The sequence below is a fragment of the Lepisma saccharinum genome, chromosome 1 (assembly GCF_977018435.1).
Source record: "Lepisma saccharinum chromosome 1, izLepSacc3.1, whole genome shotgun sequence".
Lineage (NCBI taxonomy): Eukaryota > Metazoa > Arthropoda > Insecta > Zygentoma > Lepismatidae > Lepisma > Lepisma saccharinum.
Window position 1 is genome coordinate 74,187,064 of NC_139229.1, and position 20,250 is coordinate 74,207,313.

General features: G+C 36.7%; 1 protein-coding gene across 1 annotated transcript in view; it reads right to left on the reverse strand.

Annotated features, from left to right (window-relative positions):
- LOC145996545 (proteasome adapter and scaffold protein ECM29) overlaps positions 1-20,250 on the reverse strand; it is a 102,217-nt gene that overhangs the window by 47,038 nt on the left and 34,929 nt on the right. Inside the window, exons 11-20 of the mRNA XM_083133049.1 lie at positions 19,440-19,556; positions 16,450-16,676; positions 13,910-14,126; positions 12,602-12,794; positions 9,900-9,991; positions 8,459-8,593; positions 6,095-6,230; positions 4,865-5,046; positions 3,400-3,501; positions 81-287 (exon numbers count right to left, since the gene is read on the reverse strand). Of these exons, the coding sequence (XP_082989175.1) occupies positions 81-287; positions 3,400-3,501; positions 4,865-5,046; positions 6,095-6,230; positions 8,459-8,593; positions 9,900-9,991; positions 12,602-12,794; positions 13,910-14,126; positions 16,450-16,676; positions 19,440-19,556 (1,608 nt within the window). The remainder of the gene's footprint in view (positions 1-80; positions 288-3,399; positions 3,502-4,864; positions 5,047-6,094; positions 6,231-8,458; positions 8,594-9,899; positions 9,992-12,601; positions 12,795-13,909; positions 14,127-16,449; positions 16,677-19,439; positions 19,557-20,250) is intronic.

Here is a 20,250-nt window from a genome sequence, read left to right on the forward strand (position 1 = left end):
ACAATGTTTCTTGTATCTTGTACTTTTTTTTATCGGTTCAAGGTAGTACTGGTTCAGCTGTAATATAACAATCCAATTACCTGTCTTGAATTTGGATGGGGTTCTGGGATGAACTTTGTGAGCAATTCCTCAAGCACCCACTGGAGATCAGCCTCATCCAGCTCTACTGGTGACGCATACTCAGACTCCAAGGTGGTCCACACATCTCGACCTGCTGCGGATGCTGGTCCCTGCATGCAGCACACGAGGGCTTCTCCGATTGTGAAGTGGACCTCCACGTCTCTGGTCTGAGAAGAGATTCCACATTAGTGGCTGTAAAAGACAGATCACAAACACTAGGGAATGCATCTGATCTTATTACTGATTGAAGCAGTCAGTACACCTATCTCGACTGCTGAGTACATGGCTAGTACAGTTCCCACCCATACATTACATGTATAAAGTTGTCAGTAAGTTTACCGTTTGGTCATCTGGCCAAACCGAATTACCTGACCCTTTTATAATTTTCAGGCCATTTCCAGACAATTCGGTAACATTTAGCTGAGGATGGACTGCGGTAATGGTAACAAAAATCTTATCAATCTGATATAAATTTATACGAATTACTGTATATGCTTATATTCATAAAAGTAAAAACAAAATGGCAGAATTTTGCACTAAATTACAGGCTATTTATAGGTCTTCAGATTGGTAAAATTACTGGTATTTTTACTAATACACTGATATGCTTATATTGAACAATATCAAGAAGAGTACCCACTAATCTGTCCCATTCCAAGTTTTAACATACCTGAACTCTGTTTACAGATTTTTTTGAAGTGAAAATATGAAAACAATGACTCCTGTTGCAAGAAATGCTGTATTTGTAGGCATTTCTTGCGACACTTGTATCCGAGTTTACAAATATGGGAAAAATCCATATTCATTGCATGTACAAGAACCATATTTAATAATCTGACCTTTGCAAGTTGTTGAAAGCTTTTGTGAAATTCTTTTGACTTCTCAATATTTGTTTTGCCATAGGTCAATTTCCTGAATTTTCACATCAATGGGAGCCTTGTATTCTGTTAATTGCCTGAAATTTGGTGAATAGTTCATTTTCTCCTTGCTTTTATGTTATGTAAAGTTATATTTCATGTACTCTGTTTTTTAAAATTACATTTCTAAATAGTTTATTTTTCCAAGACAAAACCCACTGCTGTTACCTGATTATATACATTATTTAAGGAGGTGAATAAATCACTCAGAACTGCTTGACATTTGAAGGGTTCCGGGTGTAAAACATGTTAGGTGACATTTTGATCATTTTTAAGTTACGAAGTAAAATGTGCCATCCTTCAATTTTTGAGTGAAATTACCATGTCCTGCAATTTGCATTGGAATCAGTAAAGCCTTCTGAAATTGGTAAACACAACACGAAAACAATTTATCTATAGTATAGCTTCTAATAACCTTTTTCCTTAAGGCGAGGAGATACAATTACGCACCAATTGTGCATTTATTTCAGTATCGCCCGAATGCTCACTGCTACTAAAACAAACCCTGGGTGTATCCAAGAGTATGAATTTCTCTCCATGTTGCAAGTGCAAATATTTTGTTATGTTGATTATTAAGCTGGGCACGATGTTTGAAATATATGATGAATAATAATTTTCAGAATCCCATGTATTCCTTATGGGGAATCAACTTCTACATCAAGTTACGGCTAATCAAATGGAAGTTTCGACTTTTCCGCTGGTGAAATTCATCTTCAAACTGCCCTCTTCCCGTTGACATCTCTTTCTATTGCATCGGAAGTTTTATATTCACAAGAGAATGAATCAAATCATACTCCCATATGATCAATGCTTTTTCCCTTGCCTCCTGGCAGTGTTGCCAAACCTGATGGGCATAAAAGAACTAAATTTCACCTTAAATGGAGTTAAAACTGACTCTCATGGAGCTAGATTTATGATGGCTGGATAAAGTGCCTTCTAGGGTAATGTTAGTTGTCAAAGGGGTGGGGCACTGCTATTATCGTTAACTCTAAATTGATGACAATTTATTCTTAGTTTTCAACATCTAGATCCGGCGGCATCGCCCATCTCAAAAATCCACCGATGGTGGTATGAAATCGAAAGTAAGAATTCCCTGACGACAATATAATGTCAATTTCACGTCTAACTTTGCGCTATAAAAAAGTAGCTGGGGAGATAAGAGACAGTGGGGCGACGCAGCCAATATAACAATATCACGTCACGTGCAAAATGTATAATTATGACGAAAGGTGGTCTACGGAACCAGAGATTGCATCATAGTGGGGCACGGGGGGGTGGGCATCCCAGATCACAGCCGAACGAGTGCACGAAAGATTGATTGATTTCGTTTTTTTACTTCGCGTTTTGTGCCTCTTGGCTAATTTGTGAAGATGGGGATGAGTGATGAAATTGATGAATGGACATTCGCCAACAACCAAGCCCGAGCGGGATTCGAACCCGGGACCCTTGGCGTCGCAGCGCGATGTGTTAACCACTCGGCCACAGGGTCCGGCTAGAGTGCACGAAAGAGCCAGATCTGGCTCCAAGAGAGCTAAGTTGGCACACTGCCATGGACAGAAGGGCTTGTGAAGACTCCCGTGCAAATTGTATCGCATGCCCTTAATGAACTCAAAAATGACCAAAATGTCACCATGATTTACACAAGCCCTTCATTTTATACTGGATTAGTGAATTCGTTTATTTTTATTGGTGTAAGTAATTTAATTTTGTTCCATCTATAGAATTAATATTTTGACAAATGAAAACATGCTTAAAATAAAATGATATGAAGGTAAACAATTTCAGCCCGACTGTTACTAACAGAATTATATAACATTGTGTCAATAATCCCTCGTCAATTATATTCAACTTTATACACAAATCATTACACAGTAGTTGGACCCATGAGTAAATAATGTACAATTACTAAATAACACACAAAGCAATATATTTCTGGTTACTAGAGAAAAAGAAGATGCCAGCAATGGAGGAAAGTTGATTTGACACGAAGTATTGTGTAGAACAGCTTATTTATTTATTATTTTACCTAAAGTTTCAGATACAGTACTGAATGACCATTTTACACTCAAACAGTAACAGCAGGAAAATAACAACAACAACAAAATAGAGTACAAGATGGCACTGAAAACAAATCAAAATTATACATCGTTAACAATTTTCTAAAACTTTATTTCAATCTCAATAAATGTGGTAACACCAGAGAGCTCGCCTAGATAGTCTAACACTGACATCATATGCCACAGTCCTAGGTTCGCTCAATATTTGCACAATCTTTCCTATATCTCTACTTGAAAACAGCACCCAAATCATATTTTGATGGGCACATTCATCATAATGATAAATAAAGTAGTCCTATACCTACCTCCTTGGCCATATCTAAGAAACCCTCCACAATCACCCTGCTGTGTGGGAACTGCTCTCCTATACACAGGTAACCTTCAGCTTTCGCTGCCTTCTCCTTCACCTGTGTGGGGTAAAGATGCCATTTATTAAATACAGAAAAGAGCCGCACTATATGCATGTGCCAATACTAATTACTGAAAACAAATTTGAAAGTGTGGATTACATTTTCTTTCGATAAAAATTGTCTAAAAGTCGACAAAATAAAACAAACAGCCACAAACACTGTTTCTGTTAGTCTCCATTTTAACCTGGTGATGCATGAAAATCATGCTTTCCGCATAAGGTGCGAGAATCTTCTAAAATCAATTGAAAGACATGTACATTCAATCATCAAAATGTGAGACTCGCAAAACAACCCAGTGGCAACTGTAAAAATTAATTAATTTGCACTTAATTTCTCTTTGGTTATTTACGATAAGTTTTCTACATCATTAGGGGAATGTAATAATGATTACATAGCAATACCTGCAACTCAGTCAGCTTCTGGCTAAATCACATGGATGCTGTTGCTGATGTACAGTGGGGGTGCATAAGAATTACAAAGCAAATTGTCCATCAGCATCGCCAAGTTTTTTTCTCTCTTTCATGAAAATAAAGCATCAAGAATTGAAATAAAATGTCGAACAAGCTATTGACTACCTCTGCACCAGTATAAAAAATAATAATATCATTAAAAACACAGGATGCAAAGAAAAAATAATGAAAATACTCGTGGACAATTTGCGAGCAATACTACTGCACTCACATTATCTGCCTAATAGTAGAAGCAAGCAAGAAAGCTCCGGTGTGCCAGCAGAGCAAAAATCCTTAACGAGGAGAGCCTCAAACTCAGGCCTTTATGTGAAAGTGTGAAGCATTATAAACTGTGCTGCGAGACACTTCAATTTTAATTTATACAACTTCCATTTTATCGTCTTGTATCAATTCTTTCTACAACTGAAAAAATATATCTCAGATGTTCTACAATGTTTGGGAAATATTTAGTATTTATTTCAATCGTGCTGTCAATAACTATTAGCAAATAGTAATAGCCACATCGTAACAAATCAATTCCATAAACAAATACAGCCTGCATTTGATTTTTGATATATAGCATCGCTTTTCTGACACTTTTGCCTAATCGCAAAGATGAGGATGAGTGATGATATGATGAAGGGACACTCACAAAAAACATCCATGCCCAGGATGGGATTTGATTACATGACCTCTGGAAATACAGCGTGAAAAACATACAGAACAGCTTTAGAATGAATAAAATGTCATTAACTGAATTCCATAAAAAAGCCTTGTAAAAATGTCAAAAGGTACGGCACTATACAAAGGTTTCTCAATTCTCTGCTAATGTAAGTGCTGGAGGCATGAACAATGAAGTATTGGAATTTGAGGAAATGTAACGATAAGGCACTGACAACATTAAGACTTACCTTTGAAGGCAGTTTACTGTTGCTCATGATATTCTGAAGCTTCTTCACGACACCTAATTTTCCAACTGTGCCTGCATCATTCTCATCGTTGTTTAGAGGCAATGGTCCGCACCTTCCTAGCTCACCCACTGCTGAACAGGCTGCTCCAATCAACAGAACGTGCTGGTGTTCCAGATATGAAACTGCAAATGAAACATAGTTTTACAGAAAATTTCTCACGTAAGGAACAATTCACACACGCCATGTATATTGCTATAATAATATGATATAATGCTAAGTAAAACAGTTTACAGCACAGAGATGACTTGAAATCAATGAAAAGTTGAGAAAATTGTGGTTTGCTCAAGGATTAAATCTGGGATTCAACGGCTTATATGTGAACATAGGAGCACCCACTATCTCTGCCAAAACTCCACCAATTTCCTCATTCATTAAAAATGTTTCGTGCGTGAAACCTAATGTTACAGCTTCCGTGTGACCATAGGTGAACACTTGATCTCCATCAGATCTGTCATTTTGCTCAGTACTGTGTCATGGTTCCCATGTGACAGTAAGTGTGCATTTGATCTCCCATGAGAACACTGCCAATTTGCTTGGCCAAGAACATTATTCCAAGTGTAACATGAATCATAGTTTTTCATTTTAAAAAAAATTCAAAAACATGTGTAAACATGGTACATTTTATTTTTTAAGTCTAAAACAAAAGGATGATGGATTTTTCATTGTATTTTTCATATTTTAAGCACAAAATGTGTTGAAATTCATGAAAAAGAGCACAATATGCATTTTATGCCAAATTTGAAATGAAAAAGTTGTTTAGAACATGTCACTGCACTTACACAAACACTTTTGCAACAATTAATATTTTTTGGTGTTACTGCATTTGTGAAAACTCAAAGTCCCTACATATATCTATTAAAAAATCTGTACTTTAGGGCAAAATTCTGCAACTTTATTTACAAATGTACAGGTAAAATCCAAATACAGTACCTATGCTTTCTAAAGTAAATATCAAAATACTTAATTTCATTTTTTTAAAGAAAGCCTACTGCAATCTCCCGTACAGATACATTCAATAAAAAGGTTAATTAATTATTGTTATTCATGTAACATTAGCAATTTTTAATCATCAGTAAATTTTATATTGGTAGAATCAGTATGTGTTAAATTTTCATATCAATCCATCCTTAATAAAAATTACTATATTGAACATAGTCATTTGCAACTTACCCACTGCAGTCACAGCTTCTTTGTACACTTTCCAAGTATAAATGGAATGAACTTGGTTCTCATTTCTTTTCAAGTGTACCTTACGACCCAAACTACAACCTAGAGCCAGTATGCAACCATGTTTGGCTTCCAATCCCTGGAATAAATAAAATGCCAATCAAAGTACATTAATTAGTTCTAGAGAGTGGTTCAAAAGTATGGAGACACATGAATAAAAGTTGAATGACATACTGTTGTGCAAAAGTAACACTGTAGGTTTGAAATAGGGGTGGGGGAATGTTATAGGGCATATGACAATGACAGCTGCCATCTTCAAACCTGCAATCTTGAATTCAACTTCAAAATTGTAAATGGAAACCATAGCTTGTGACACTTCAATTAAACAGTAAATTTTCTCACAAGTTCAATGGTATGCTTATTGTTGCTTTGGCACCAACCGTGATGAAGATATTAATGATTCTTTGTTGTTGTCACCCCAAACAAGGCTAGTCATGACACCACTAATGTTTAAATGATGTGTTCAATGTCCTGACATCCTGATGAACTCTTAAAGCCAGTCTCGATCCCCATTCGTGCAAAACCCTCCTTAAAGTGTCTGCGGTAATGGTGGCACATGTGTCTATGATTCGTTGCTTAAGATGTTCTACATCCCGAATTTTCCCTGAATACACGATGGTCTTGATATGTTCCCACAGGTAGAAATCTGGTCGAGTGAGGTCTGGGGAACAAGGTGGTCAGTTCACAGGACCTTACCAACCAATCCTAGTGTTGGGAAACTGCACATTATGGTACTGATGAACACAATTGCCATAATGAAGAGGAGTGCTGTCGTTCTGGTATATATAAAAAAAACACCCTCAGACAACAGAGACGGCAAGATATCCTTGGATATTTGTACTTTACTGAGAGTTCATTAAGTTTGACCCGGTGGAGGCACATAGTGGTTCGGATTCCACTTTAAACTGTAGGTCCAGTTTGGATTAGCCTTACTGACTAATACAATGCAACCTTCATTTTATGTGTGTGTAAAAAAACAACTTATAAAGGAATGTGTAATTCCTGAACATTCCTTATAGGGACAGGGAAGATTCCTTTGTGTCCTAGGTTTGGCTTGAGTGTTCTTTCATGAATTACATCCAATTGACATTTACCATCCTCGTCATGATTAGCCAACAGCGAGAAAAGTGACATACAAGAAAATACAAACTGCATTACTCAAATTTCAAGAAACTTCGGGTTATATATTTTTCTTTTGTTTTGTATTCATATTTTTTTTTCTGAGCCTTGAAAACAATGCTAAACCTGATATGAGTCCGTTTCCCTTCAGTTAGAACTAGAAATCATTTTCGTTATTTTGAGGTTTATTTTTCTCTTCCTGTGTTTTGTGAATTTTAAATGCATTTGTTAGCATAGCTTACATATTTACATTTCCTGACATGGTCTTTTTGCAAGTTTGCAATTAATTGAAAATATGGTCAATGGACAAGCACAATATTGTTTTTTTAACCGAAATGTTTCACAACGCATTAAATAATTTATTGTGGTAAATTTATTTTTCTTCCGGCAAACTTAAAATATATTACTTTATGTGAAGCTTACTTCTGAGGTTCCCTTGCAGGCCACATTTATCGCTTTAATCTGCAGTTTTAAGGTAAAATTAGTCACAATATAAAAATATTATAATCTGATGTACACGAAACACAACCGTATTTTCAGATGCTGGCTGGCTACCATAGAAGGCCCACTGCGAAAGGAGGTGAAGGACTTGTACAGAAAAACCTTGTGGTGTATTTTATGTAAACTAGAAGTAGAAATAAAGAAAACTGCATCAGCACATAATTGTTTTCTTGCCCTTTGCTTCAACAGATTAATCCACCAAACAAAGGGTTTTATGGGATTATGCAACTACTCTTTTGTAAATTACGGATAAAAAAATCAGGCTTTCATTTGAAAAGCAAAAATTATTTTTAGGTAATTTTTTAATAATTTTAAGGTCATGTTACAGGTTATTTTTTAGGTCAACTTCCAAGCCTTAGTCATAACAAATGTTGAAGAATAAGCTGTTACAATATTACTAGTTTCAAGAATTTTGTTTACACCAAGTTCACAACATTTTCACTAAGGAAAATGACAGTTCACCAAAGAGAATATGACAATGTGCTAACACAGTAACAGAAGTCAAAATATTCTAGAACAAAAAAAAAATACATTTGTATGTGATGTTGTAAGCAAGCTAAATGTGCATTAAAAGTGTTGCATGCTCATAGGTGACAAACGTGGGGGGGGGGGAACAACAAAAAAAAAAAAAAAAACTGATTTCATGCTCTTCAACTAAGGAAAATACTACAAAATAATTTACATTACCTTATCTTTAAGAGATGTTTGAAGATCTTTAATAGAAACATCAAAATCACTGTCACTTAGGCCATGTGCCAACACTATTCCATACAACTGAGATGCTATTTCTCTAACATCTTCCTTCATGGAAAAAAGCAGATCCTGAAAAAAAAGAGATTGAAACATTAAATGATGAAGAAAATTAGAACTAGAACCAATAATACATTGGAAACAGTGGCTAATCTAGAATTAAGCTAAAATTCAAGGTATTCTAGAATAAATTACTCAAATCTTCCCTAAGTTTTTATGATAATTCTTGTGAAAATATTTTAAAATGCGGATTGTGCAGGATCACAACAGTAACCCAAATTGTCCTCAAGATGATGGATCAACACTGAAAATTTGGAGCTTCCATCAGGGATCAAACCCAGGACAGCTCACACCAAAGGCAAGAGTACCAAGCACACAGCTACGTGAGAGTTCTGCTCTAAAAGCAAGCTGACCAGAATGAATAGGGAGCTCATTTACAGGCAGTTAAAACTTCTACAGGCACCAGACATGTAAAAATGCATTATCTATACATATAAAAATGTAGACAGCGAACATGAACATATTATATTCCATTGTGCACATCTTATCACTAGTTTTTTCTGTTTTCCACAATAAATGTTGTTCCAACGTATGGTAAGATGTTCTCATTTTATTAAAAAGTAGTGTTACGTCCTGTAGTTAAATTGTTCCCTATTTAAGACAATGACAACTCCAATATACGTATGCTGATTTATTTATTTTATTTTGCTTTTCTGCAACTTCTGACTAATCGTGAAGATGAGGATGAATGGTGATAAGATGCAATTGAAGAGGGTGCACAATGTACAAGAGAGTGATCATTGGGTGCATTCCGAAAGGGATATAGGGCTACTGCAAGGATTTTGACCACTCATCTTACAACACACGGCTTCTACTCACTAATGGTTGCTTTCCCTAGATTAAAGAGGCGATTGCAACTAGCAAATAAACAAATTAACATTTCATGAATGCTGGGTGAATGTGCACAGTTGGATCGATGCTAAAGCATCACGAAAAAATCAGGAAAGAGGCAATCTGAAGCAAGATTATGCAAAATAGAGACTATTTCTCCAAACATCACACACTAGAAAATGCATTACCTGACTCAAAACACCACTAAAAAAAAAAAATCTATTTAAAACTGTTTTACCACAAAAGATTACAAAAAAGGATATTTTAAAGATATGCTTGCCCTTGCGTACACTATTTCCCATCTATACAAATGTGTAAAAACTATGATGAACACACACTGTAACGAGGAGTGAAGTCATGGTATATCTAAAAAAAATAGCACAGGATTCAAGTAACCCCCAGTGCCAACAGTAACAACAATACCTGAAAATCAAACAATTTTCAGTCATTACAAATATGTACTGTTATAGATTTTCTATGTTCTTACCTTCAGCCAACTTATTTTAGAAGTAAACCTTGACGCAAGGTTGTCAGGAGCCGATGCCACTGCTTCAAGCAAACAGTACAATGGTGTTGGGCCTGCAAAAAAAATTACAATCTTCATGTAATTTGCATACAGCTTGTTGACTGCTCCGATATAGAGTTGGGAGCTCTGAAAATGGACCAACTGTGATAGTCCATACAAAGGAATGATCTTAATGCAACATGATGTTCTGACTTGAACTTACATGAGTTAAACTTCGTTGGTATGAAGTCATTAATAATAGTTTAAGGAACTTGCATGAGTTAATCTTCATTGGTACGAAATCATTAATAAAAATTTATGGAACTTAAATGAGTTAATCTTCATCTTCATTGGTACGCAGTCATTAATAAAAATTTGTAGAACTTACAAGAGTTAATCTTCATTCGTACGAAGTCATTAATAATAATTTATGAATTGTTTCACAGAACAGCATACATAATCTTAATGAGAGACAAAAAATATAAAGCCAAGCTCATGCCATGTGCTAACATTATGAATATAAAAGTTACTTATTTTGACACGTACTTGTACATGTACTACCTCAAGATTTTCACAACATATTCATGAGGATTTGAACAGTTAAAAGTGTGAGCTCATTTTTAATTAAAAGGCATAAAACAGGTAAAAGGTCTGTTAAAATGTTTCCTCCTTCTGATCTGTCTGGCAACAGTGGTTCAAGTCTTGAGGTAGTAAATTCAGGTACATGTCAAGTGACTTTTGTGGAAAAAAAATTGAAATTTCCATTACACAAACAAAAAGACAAGACTGATTATTCAATAAACAGGAAATTTGAAGCAAGGGGTATTCAGAAAGTAAGTTCCAGTGGGCTTTAAAAAAGAACACACACATTTGGCACAAACAAAAATATGGTCAGAACTTTTGCCTCATAAGATACTTCTCGTCATAGATACAACCACTGTTAAGGCACTTAGGAAACCAGGACACAACAAAAAGTGACTGCTGGATTCTTTGCCACAAGTTCAAGTTTCCACTGAAGCCACACATGTCGCTGTTGTTTCAGTGTACATGTGCAGTTACCTAAAGGCAAGTTACATTATAGTGTACAAGTAAGTCGGCTGTGTGGTGGTGGCATGTGTGGGTTTGCTGAGCCACATGGCCAACAAACGAAGTTTATGTGGACCAATATCACAATTTCTGATCTCTCCTTACAGCTTCCCTGAAATTTCACCTATTGTATGGATCATGTCACCAATAGGTTGCAGTATTGGCACTGTGTAACTGTGCATTCTCAGTGACACAACAAAAATGTCCGACTGTCTTACTTCCACAAGCAGATAATAGAAAGGGTCTACAAAAGCCTCCTGGTCTCACAAGGGCCTTAACAATGGTACAAACAAAATTTGGGACAAATGTACATATAATTTTATTCTTTACTCTAAGACATACCACAACTTACTTTCTGAATGCTCCTTATATGTATGATCATATTCAGTGAAACCTCAATTTTAAGTTTTTTTTTCAGGGGACCAAGGTGAAAGAACTTAATAGGCGGGAAAATGTAAAATCCGGGAAAATTTTATCATAGTTTTGCTCTATTGGGACCATGAAGATTGAATGTATAATGCGGGAAAATGGGTTCCAATGTGTAGGGATGATTCGATGCCGATCTATCCTTATCGTATGATACTAGTGGTATTGGTACCAGAAAATGTAAGTTGAATTTTATTTAACAGTAGCACCTGATACATTCATGGGGTGTGCAGAAAGAAAACACAACATTTTTAGTCTAATTATTCTGGAAATGATGCAACATTTGAAGTTTCAATTCAATTTGCACCAATATTGTGAAAAACCGTATTTTGTTATTACATAACAGATATTTTAATGATCAGGGTAATTCTTCAATATTTTGAAGCAAAACTCTGGTAAATTGATGCTTGTAATTGGAATGCAACACTTACCCATTAATAATTGAGCCGATATGAAATACTGGCCAATACCAATAGAGTACAGATATAAAATTTACCGATCCAATATAAAATTCGAAATGATCCCTGAAGAACCAGAATGGATCATTGACCTCCTTGATAAATGCATGTCTCAAGGTAACTGCAGTGCAAAAGAAATTCCACATTTAGACATTTCTAAATAGTAGAGCAGGGAGATTATACATAAAAGTTATTAATAATAATAATAATAATCCGTGGCTCGACAGCCCTGGAAGGGCCTTGGTCTATCTCCCGACTGCCAGTCTCCCTCCCACAATCCTACCTAGAGGTGTGGAGTTCTTCAACCGGTAATGGGGTGACATAAGGTCAGCACGTCGAACCCTCAGCAGTTACAGGAGATTTCCGAGACTGGATTACGTTACTCACTCGTAGCCACCGGTCCTATACACAGGCCGAAAACCCAGACTGAACCCAGGCAGACTCGAAAATGACAAAATTTTGATATTTATAGATATATCAGATTGGTAAAATAATAGGTAATTTTACCGATAAACCAATATCCCTATATCGACCAATACCGATAATAATTACCAATATTTTGAACAATTGATAGTGCAATTTTCAAGCATTGGTATTGGTGAGATTCAGTAAGAGTGCCAACATCAGCATGGGCAATCAGTTGAGTGGCATCAGCTCAGCAGTGGTCATACATGCAGTTCTTACAATGTATAACAGGAATATATTTGTAGATACCTGGATTCGCCACCAGTATCTGATGAAGCATCTGCAGATATTGTTGGAGGGGCTGTGCTTTCTCGTCTGTCTCCAGCAGCTGCCTCAAGAACTTCCCTACCAATGGTGTTGATTCGCTAGCTTGATATGACATTTCCTGAGAAACAGGAACTTTAGCACTGCTTATTAGGCAAAGCCTAAGATAGGATATGATCTACAAAGAATAACTGAAAATTAGCTTGTACCACAGGTTAATATGCAAAATAAAAATGACACTAGCCTACATAAAACCCCTATAATACACTGATAGCATCAGCTACATTACTTTTATCAGTCCAGTCTTCTTGCTTTCCCAATTCAGACAGCAAGAAGCAAAAACAACAAAAAAGCCTGCTTTTATATACTAGTGGAAAGCCCCATTTAGGGGTTAGGTTGTACAGGGTGACACAGAAAAACAGGAAATTTTGAAAAACCCACCAGACACCAGAGAAATCAGATACAAAAACATATTGACAGAAATTGAACTGTTACAACTTCCCATTTAAGATACAGTAATCAACAGTATCACTTTTTGAAAATTACGTCCTTCAGATGGAGTCCCTTGCTAGCTCTGCATTCTTGCAATCTGCCATTAAGGTCCCTCATTGATCGCTGCAACATGTCATGTGGGATGGCACAAATTTTGTCTTTAATTTGTTGCTTCAATTCAACCCTTGTTCTTGGCCGAGACGTGTACATCTGACTCTTAAGATGGCCCCACAAGAAGAAATCACATACGCACACATCCGGGGATCTTGGTGGCCAGGGAATGTCACCAAATCGAGAGAGAACATTTTTATGGCGAAAGCACGATGTTGACCGTTCCACTGATCCATGATTACTAAATGGCAAGGTTGTCTGTTGCTCAAGATACCGTTATGCAGTGCTGTCAACTATGCAGTGTTGCCACCTACGCTTTTCAAAAGTTCCCATTTTTCTGAGTCACCCTGCAGATCAGCATTTGCTGAACCTCACCTAAGAATAATGATTATTTAATAGAATTGTATCGTTTCTTAATACTTCTGTTCTTAATGATTTTGCTGTACTTGCCGCATGGGAAATTATTCAGTTAAGGCATAACTTCTGTCTTGTGCCAATACAAATTATCATAAACAATAATCATAACACTTACTGTGTTTTGTTGTTGTTTCTGGAAAAATAATAATATTTTGTTATTTTACATTGCCACTCTGAAAAAATGAACATGTATGCTAGACAAATGACCATGGTTACTTGCACAGCTTGAGCATAAAACTAACATTTATAATATCTGCACATTGCAACACTTACTTCAGTGAAAGTGGCAGGGCTAAATGCAAGTGTATGGTTGCCGACCACATAACGTTTTGGACTCTGGATCCTATCTTGTGCTTTCTCACTGATGTATGAAATCATCTCGGAAAACAAAGGAAGGGCAACAGGTTTCTCCTCTGCAACCTTATCTCGTTCGTGTTTGTGGACTGCTCCATAGAGTGCCTTCAGTGCCTCCGTGAAGACCTCGTCTTTGCTGCGAAAAGATTGCAACTACCATGAATATTATTAAGTAGCAATGAATGTCACACTGAAAGGCAAGACGCATAGTATTTTATTCACATGAAAGGTATAATCGTTTGCCTTACCTCTGCGGTGTAAGTGTGTTGAGAAACAGAACATTTCTTACTACGACAGAGTGATTATAAAATACGTGCAAGTTTTCAAACAATCTGTGTAATTGAATGGTTTAGTTACATGTAACGAATCATACACCAAGTGAACACAAACTTTCAGATTCTTTTTACAGTTCTCATAAATGTTCAATATGTTCACCCTTTGTCACATGAAATGCATCTAAACTTTACTCCGTTTCAGTCCACATCTGACCCATATCAGGAGTGACTGGGCTAATGGGAGTGTCACGAGGGGGAAATAAAATGCTAAGTCATCACAAAAACACCAGCCAGCTCCCGGGTGACAAGAGGTCGCAGAAGGGAGTCTTAAGAGAGCGAACAAGGCGAGTGGTTGGGCTAAATAGTTTGACTCGTGAAGTGTGTTCATGTGAAGGCTGGGCAGTGCCCAAAGTACACCCTGCCAACGGATGACACGGTGCCGACGGACCAGATCAGGTACAGTGATGCACCAGTAATTTAAGTATCAGAGTTTAGTTGTTCAAATTTGGCTCGGGCATATTCACCCCCTCACCCGTTCGGCCCATGTACGATAAATAGGTGGAGGTCTAAGGTGCATTAATTATTCCCCTTCTCACATTTAAACTCCTCTCATAGCCAAGCTGTTAGGATGGCGAATGACCTAAACGTAACAGGAGCAGTGATTCAGTGTTGCAGATCACAGGTTGTGGTTGGGGTGGTGCAGATACACGACACTTGATGTAACCCAACATGAAGAAATCACACGGTGTCACAATCCACTAGCTGCGAAACAACTGAAGCATCCATTGGTTCATTACCATGACTGCACCTGTGGTAGTGGAACTTCTGTTGGCTGTTGTCCCAACTATGCCAACGTAACATTTAAAATAAAATAAATAATTATATTCCATGATAGCTTGTCTTCTCATTATGACATTTTCTGAATAATTTAATTACACTGAGTTTTAAAAGTCCTTCACCATTTACTGTTCGTATAATAACAGTGGGACCCCGATTTTAAGTTGTTGAAGGGACCGAGGCAAAAAACTTGTAACTGGGAAAATGTAAAATTGAGGAAAAATTTATAGCATTTTGCTCTAATGGAACCAGGAAAATTGAATGTATACTGCAGGAAAATATAAAATCTGGGAACTTAAAACAAGGTTTCACTGCAAAAATTTTTTCACATCCAACTAAAATTAAAATGATGCATTTAGAACACGTGCATAAAAGACAAATTAATAATTATTGAAGCTTTCCTGCTGGTGAACAATGAAGAGGTTCTCTCAAGATATCAGCCACGTCAGTTCCAGATATGCTTCTAAGCTTTCGAGATGCTAACGCCACCTCATCTTCAGGGATTGAAATATCTTCAAATCCCTGAAGATGAGAGGTACAGTCCTCAAAAAGCTCATAAGCATATGCAACTGACCTGGATGATATACCAAGGGAACCTCTTCACCAAGACAAATTAACTTATCAAAAACTGAATACCACATTTGTCATGCAATTGGGCTGAAGGTATTTAATCTATCTGATGTTATGATTTGTTTTCTGTACCTATATAACATTTGCTTTGTGTATGTACAGATATAGTTCTTATTTTCTGAGCATGAACTATTACATGTAAATGGACTACATAACTATAGTTACACCATAAGCTTAATTTTTTTTCCAACTTTTTAATCAAACTAACAATAAATGTCTGATGAAAGAAACATGTGTTCTCCTGAGATGTGACATCAAAAAATTTGTTAAAATGCTTATAACAACCATAAAATACAAGACGAATAAAGCTCTAACTTCATTTAAAAAATAGTTATTGAGATTTTGCAAGTGCTACAGACTTATTACTTCTTACTGGAAGTACAGTAGAATCATGATTTTATATTCTCAGATTTACTATTTTACTGCTTTATATATTCAAACATCAAAATTTGCAAAATTTTCCTCCAATTCACATATTTCTGCACATTAGGCTAATACCTTTGTCCCTTGAAAAACGTAAAATCCAAGTTCTACTGTATACAAATTTTAATTTAATCTCACTGATAAAATACAGCTGGTAGAGCTCTATGCACAAAATTTTAGGCTTGAACCTATTGCAGATGAAGAAATCAACAACATGCTCCAGCCATCTCTACTCGAGCTTTACCACGCTTTCAATCTAAAACTTTGTGGGAACAATTTTGCAAGAAACTGTACCTATCTCCACTGGCCAATAGCAACAAATAACGTGATGGAGCATGGTTTGACGGGAAGACACTGACAGCATACTTAACGGCTACAAATCGTGCCATTGGCTCAGCAGACTCAATCTGGCTGGTGAGAAGAGCCTGCATAAGCTGCTGGTTCGCCACGTCTAAACTCTGGAATGCATGGACCAGGCAAAGCAATGCTTCCCTCACAGCCATTCGTATTTCAACGTCTTCCTGCAAGAATGTGGCAATGAATTTAAAATTAATTACATTGAATTCAAGTTCACATAATAACTATTTGATGTAACACAACTATGAATACTATTCATAATTGGGTAAAGAGAGATGCTGTAGTATATAAATATGGAGAAAACTAGTACTCACTTTTATCCACGAAGCTATTTTTTCTTTTTCGATTAATTTCAGTGCCCACAGCAACTTCCAACGAGGAAGGTGGCAGTGGACACTGAAATTAATCGAAAAAGAAAAAAACAGCTTCGTGGATAAAAGTGAGTACTAGTTTCTGCGTATTTATGAATACTATGATTTTGAATAAGGTTTGAGAAGATACCGATGCTTATGTATCGATCAATATTAAAGGTACTGTTATCTGAAAGTATCACAATTTATTCAGATACTAGCCAATACTTTTCTGGTTTCTCGGAGGGTCTGCAAAAATACAATTTTTGTGAATTATAATTAACCTGGAAATGATGCAACATGATTGTGAAGAGAAACAAATTTTGCAACAAATTATTTACCTCATGTGAAAATATTAATACATCAAAGCCAAATTCGGGTAGATTGACACAATATAGGAAAACTTGTGTATAAATATTTTGGCTCACTTTAAATTGTTACACTGTTCAAGTATTGATGGGAATGGGTATCAGTACGAGCACTGGTATAGGTCCACAGTGGTACGTATTGGCTCACACTTTTAATTTTAGTGAACAACACATAGCACAAAAATAACAATTAAAATTTATTCTGAGCTTTCAACTTCCGCCTGACGGCATTTTGGTTTATAATTAAAGTTTAGTAAGATTCTCAATTATTAACTCAGGATTTTTATAACACATAAAGAATGTTCTTCATTTCATTGTTGATGCTGTTGTTACACTCCAACAATGTAACGACAGCTTACACAGAATGTATAAACATTATTGACAATATTAATTGTATATTGTGTATTGATCGAATCGTATCATACCCTTAGGTATGAGGGATCTTAATGGGAATGTAGCTCACTCAATCATTCACCTAGATGGTAGAGCAACTAGCTGTTCATTGTGAGCTCGATGGTAAGAAGCTAGAGGTACTAAAGTAACAAGATACACTAATAAAGAACTAGAAATGGCAAGCAGCTAACACTTGAATTTTAAAACCTTTGAACCTGAATCATACATGGTAAGGGTAGGCTATTTTACCTGTCTAACCTGAAGTCTGATGATGATGTTTTAAGATGAAGTTCTAGAACGAAGTGTAAGTCTGTACTCAAGGCTTGCTTCCATCTAAGTCAGGAAGACGTGACTTTTCGAAGACAAAACCGAAGAGCGCTGTTCACTATTCCAAGCCAATCCCAAAAGTGATCCCTCCACCTTTCTACTCTACAAGTGGAGACTTCCTCCACACCGATTCGTCAAGTTATGCAAAATTACAACCTGTTTACCTGTGAGCAGTTTGCTACACCAGTACTCCAGGAAGTCTCTTTACACTTGACTCTGCATTCTTGACATGCCTAAGAAGAGCAACTGGCTGGTAGAATAAGTGAACGACCATCACATTGTAGCGTTTAGAAAATGTACAGACTTACGCTTCGTTACAGAATTACAAATAATTGTCTCGATGAAGGGAGTGTGTGTTCTGAAATGTTGCATGAACAAAAATGTGTATACTTGCTTGTAACCACCACAAAATAAAAAAAATTTTGCAATACAAGCAATACATACAAGAAGAATAAGGTAATGGTCTAGAGCAGTGGTCCTCAAACTGCGGTACGCGTACCCCCAGGGGTACATGAATGACTTGAAGAGGGTACGCGATCAGCTCGGAAGAGAAATGTAGAGAATACCCACACATCATAATTTTTGCTGCAGGTGTGTACAGCAGAGTTCATTATTTTGTATATACTTCTTTCCATGCATGAGTTTTAAATTTTTATTTTTGTAATTTATCATATTTATTGTAAATGTATGTACACCCAATAAAATAATAAAACATACGATTCTAATGTTTGTTTATTATCCTTCCACATAGAGCACGAATACCATTTTGTTCTATTTCAGAAACACGCCTCCAACATACCAAAAATGCCCCACCAACCAGGCAGCCAAATCCCCCCCCCCAACACAATTTTCAGAGAAGACCTATGGTGGGGGTACATTAGACATTTAGTTACGACTAAAGGGTACAATGAGAAAGTAGTTTGAGAACCGCTGGTCTAGAGAGAACTTCTTGATTTATTTGGTTTATTTTACTTCACTTTCTACCACTTTTGGCTAATTGCAAAGATGAGGTAAGTGACGAAGGGTCACTCACAAAGAACACCCATGCCCACGCTGGGTTCGATTTGATTGATTGATTTGGTGTTTTACGTCCACTTTATGCACATATATGCTAATCGGGATCCGAACCACTGTGTGCCTCCACCGGGTATCGAACCCAGAAGGAAACGACGATACCACTGAGCCATCGGGGAGGCCCATGGCTGGGATTCGAACGCATAACCTTTGACGTGCTAACCACTCTGATGCAGAGGTCAGCAAGAAAAAATCTTGCCTATTCTTCGATGTTTGAGGTCAGTAGTAGGGTAGTTTTGTAATTAGAAGCCTCAAGAGTTCAAGCAATTCTGTGCCTGGAAAAAACTGAGCGCTACATAGATGTTCTCTTAATACTGTTCATATAGCATATCCAACATGAAAAATCTTGATTAGTTAAATCTATCACAAATTGTCCAAGTTGACGAGCGGAATAGCACAAATCAATCAAGCATACCTGAGACAAAGCATCGAAAAATGTCTGAAGAAGAGCCAAATCCTTGTTTACTAGATGCGGCATCCTTTGACCTAACTTGCCTACTGCTACGTATGCCATCATTTTAAGTTTAGGTTCCTGGAAACAGAGAATTTGTAAATTATACACACAAAATAATATAATTCAGCTACTTTCCGTTGTTTTTATTTTTTCAGCGACGTTTCGTCCTGGTTTCCCAGAACTTTTTCAAGTTTACACCTAGATAAGCACAACACAATCTCACATGGCTAGTCGCTCTACACTTCTAAGGAATGACTAACTTGTGTCCTTATTTCCTCCTAGGTAAACTGGTTTTTCCAACTTGCAGGTGTCATATCATTTTGTGCCACTTTGGCTAATTTGCGAAGATGTGGATGAGTGATGATATTACGAAATTGATGAATGGACACAAACATCTATCGCTAGGTCAGGATTCGAAAACCCGAGACCCCTGGTGTTGTAGTGCGATTTGCTAACGACTCAGCCACGGGGGCCACCCTACTCGTCTCGTCTTCCCTCCCCTCCTCCTTCCAGTGGCACTGACCTTCCCTCTCTCCATTAACTCCTTTTAAAAATAACTGTATTATATTATCTTCCATCTACAAAAAATGGTTATGCAAACCTTTGAGAATATAAATTATAGATATGTATATGTGATAGGGATGGACAGGTATCATTTTTTTTGCTGTTACTGAAAAGTACCAATATAAAATTTAATGATGCCAATACCCAATATTCAACTGATCCAATATATATTTCCAAAAGTTCCATAAAGAACATTAATGGTCCATTA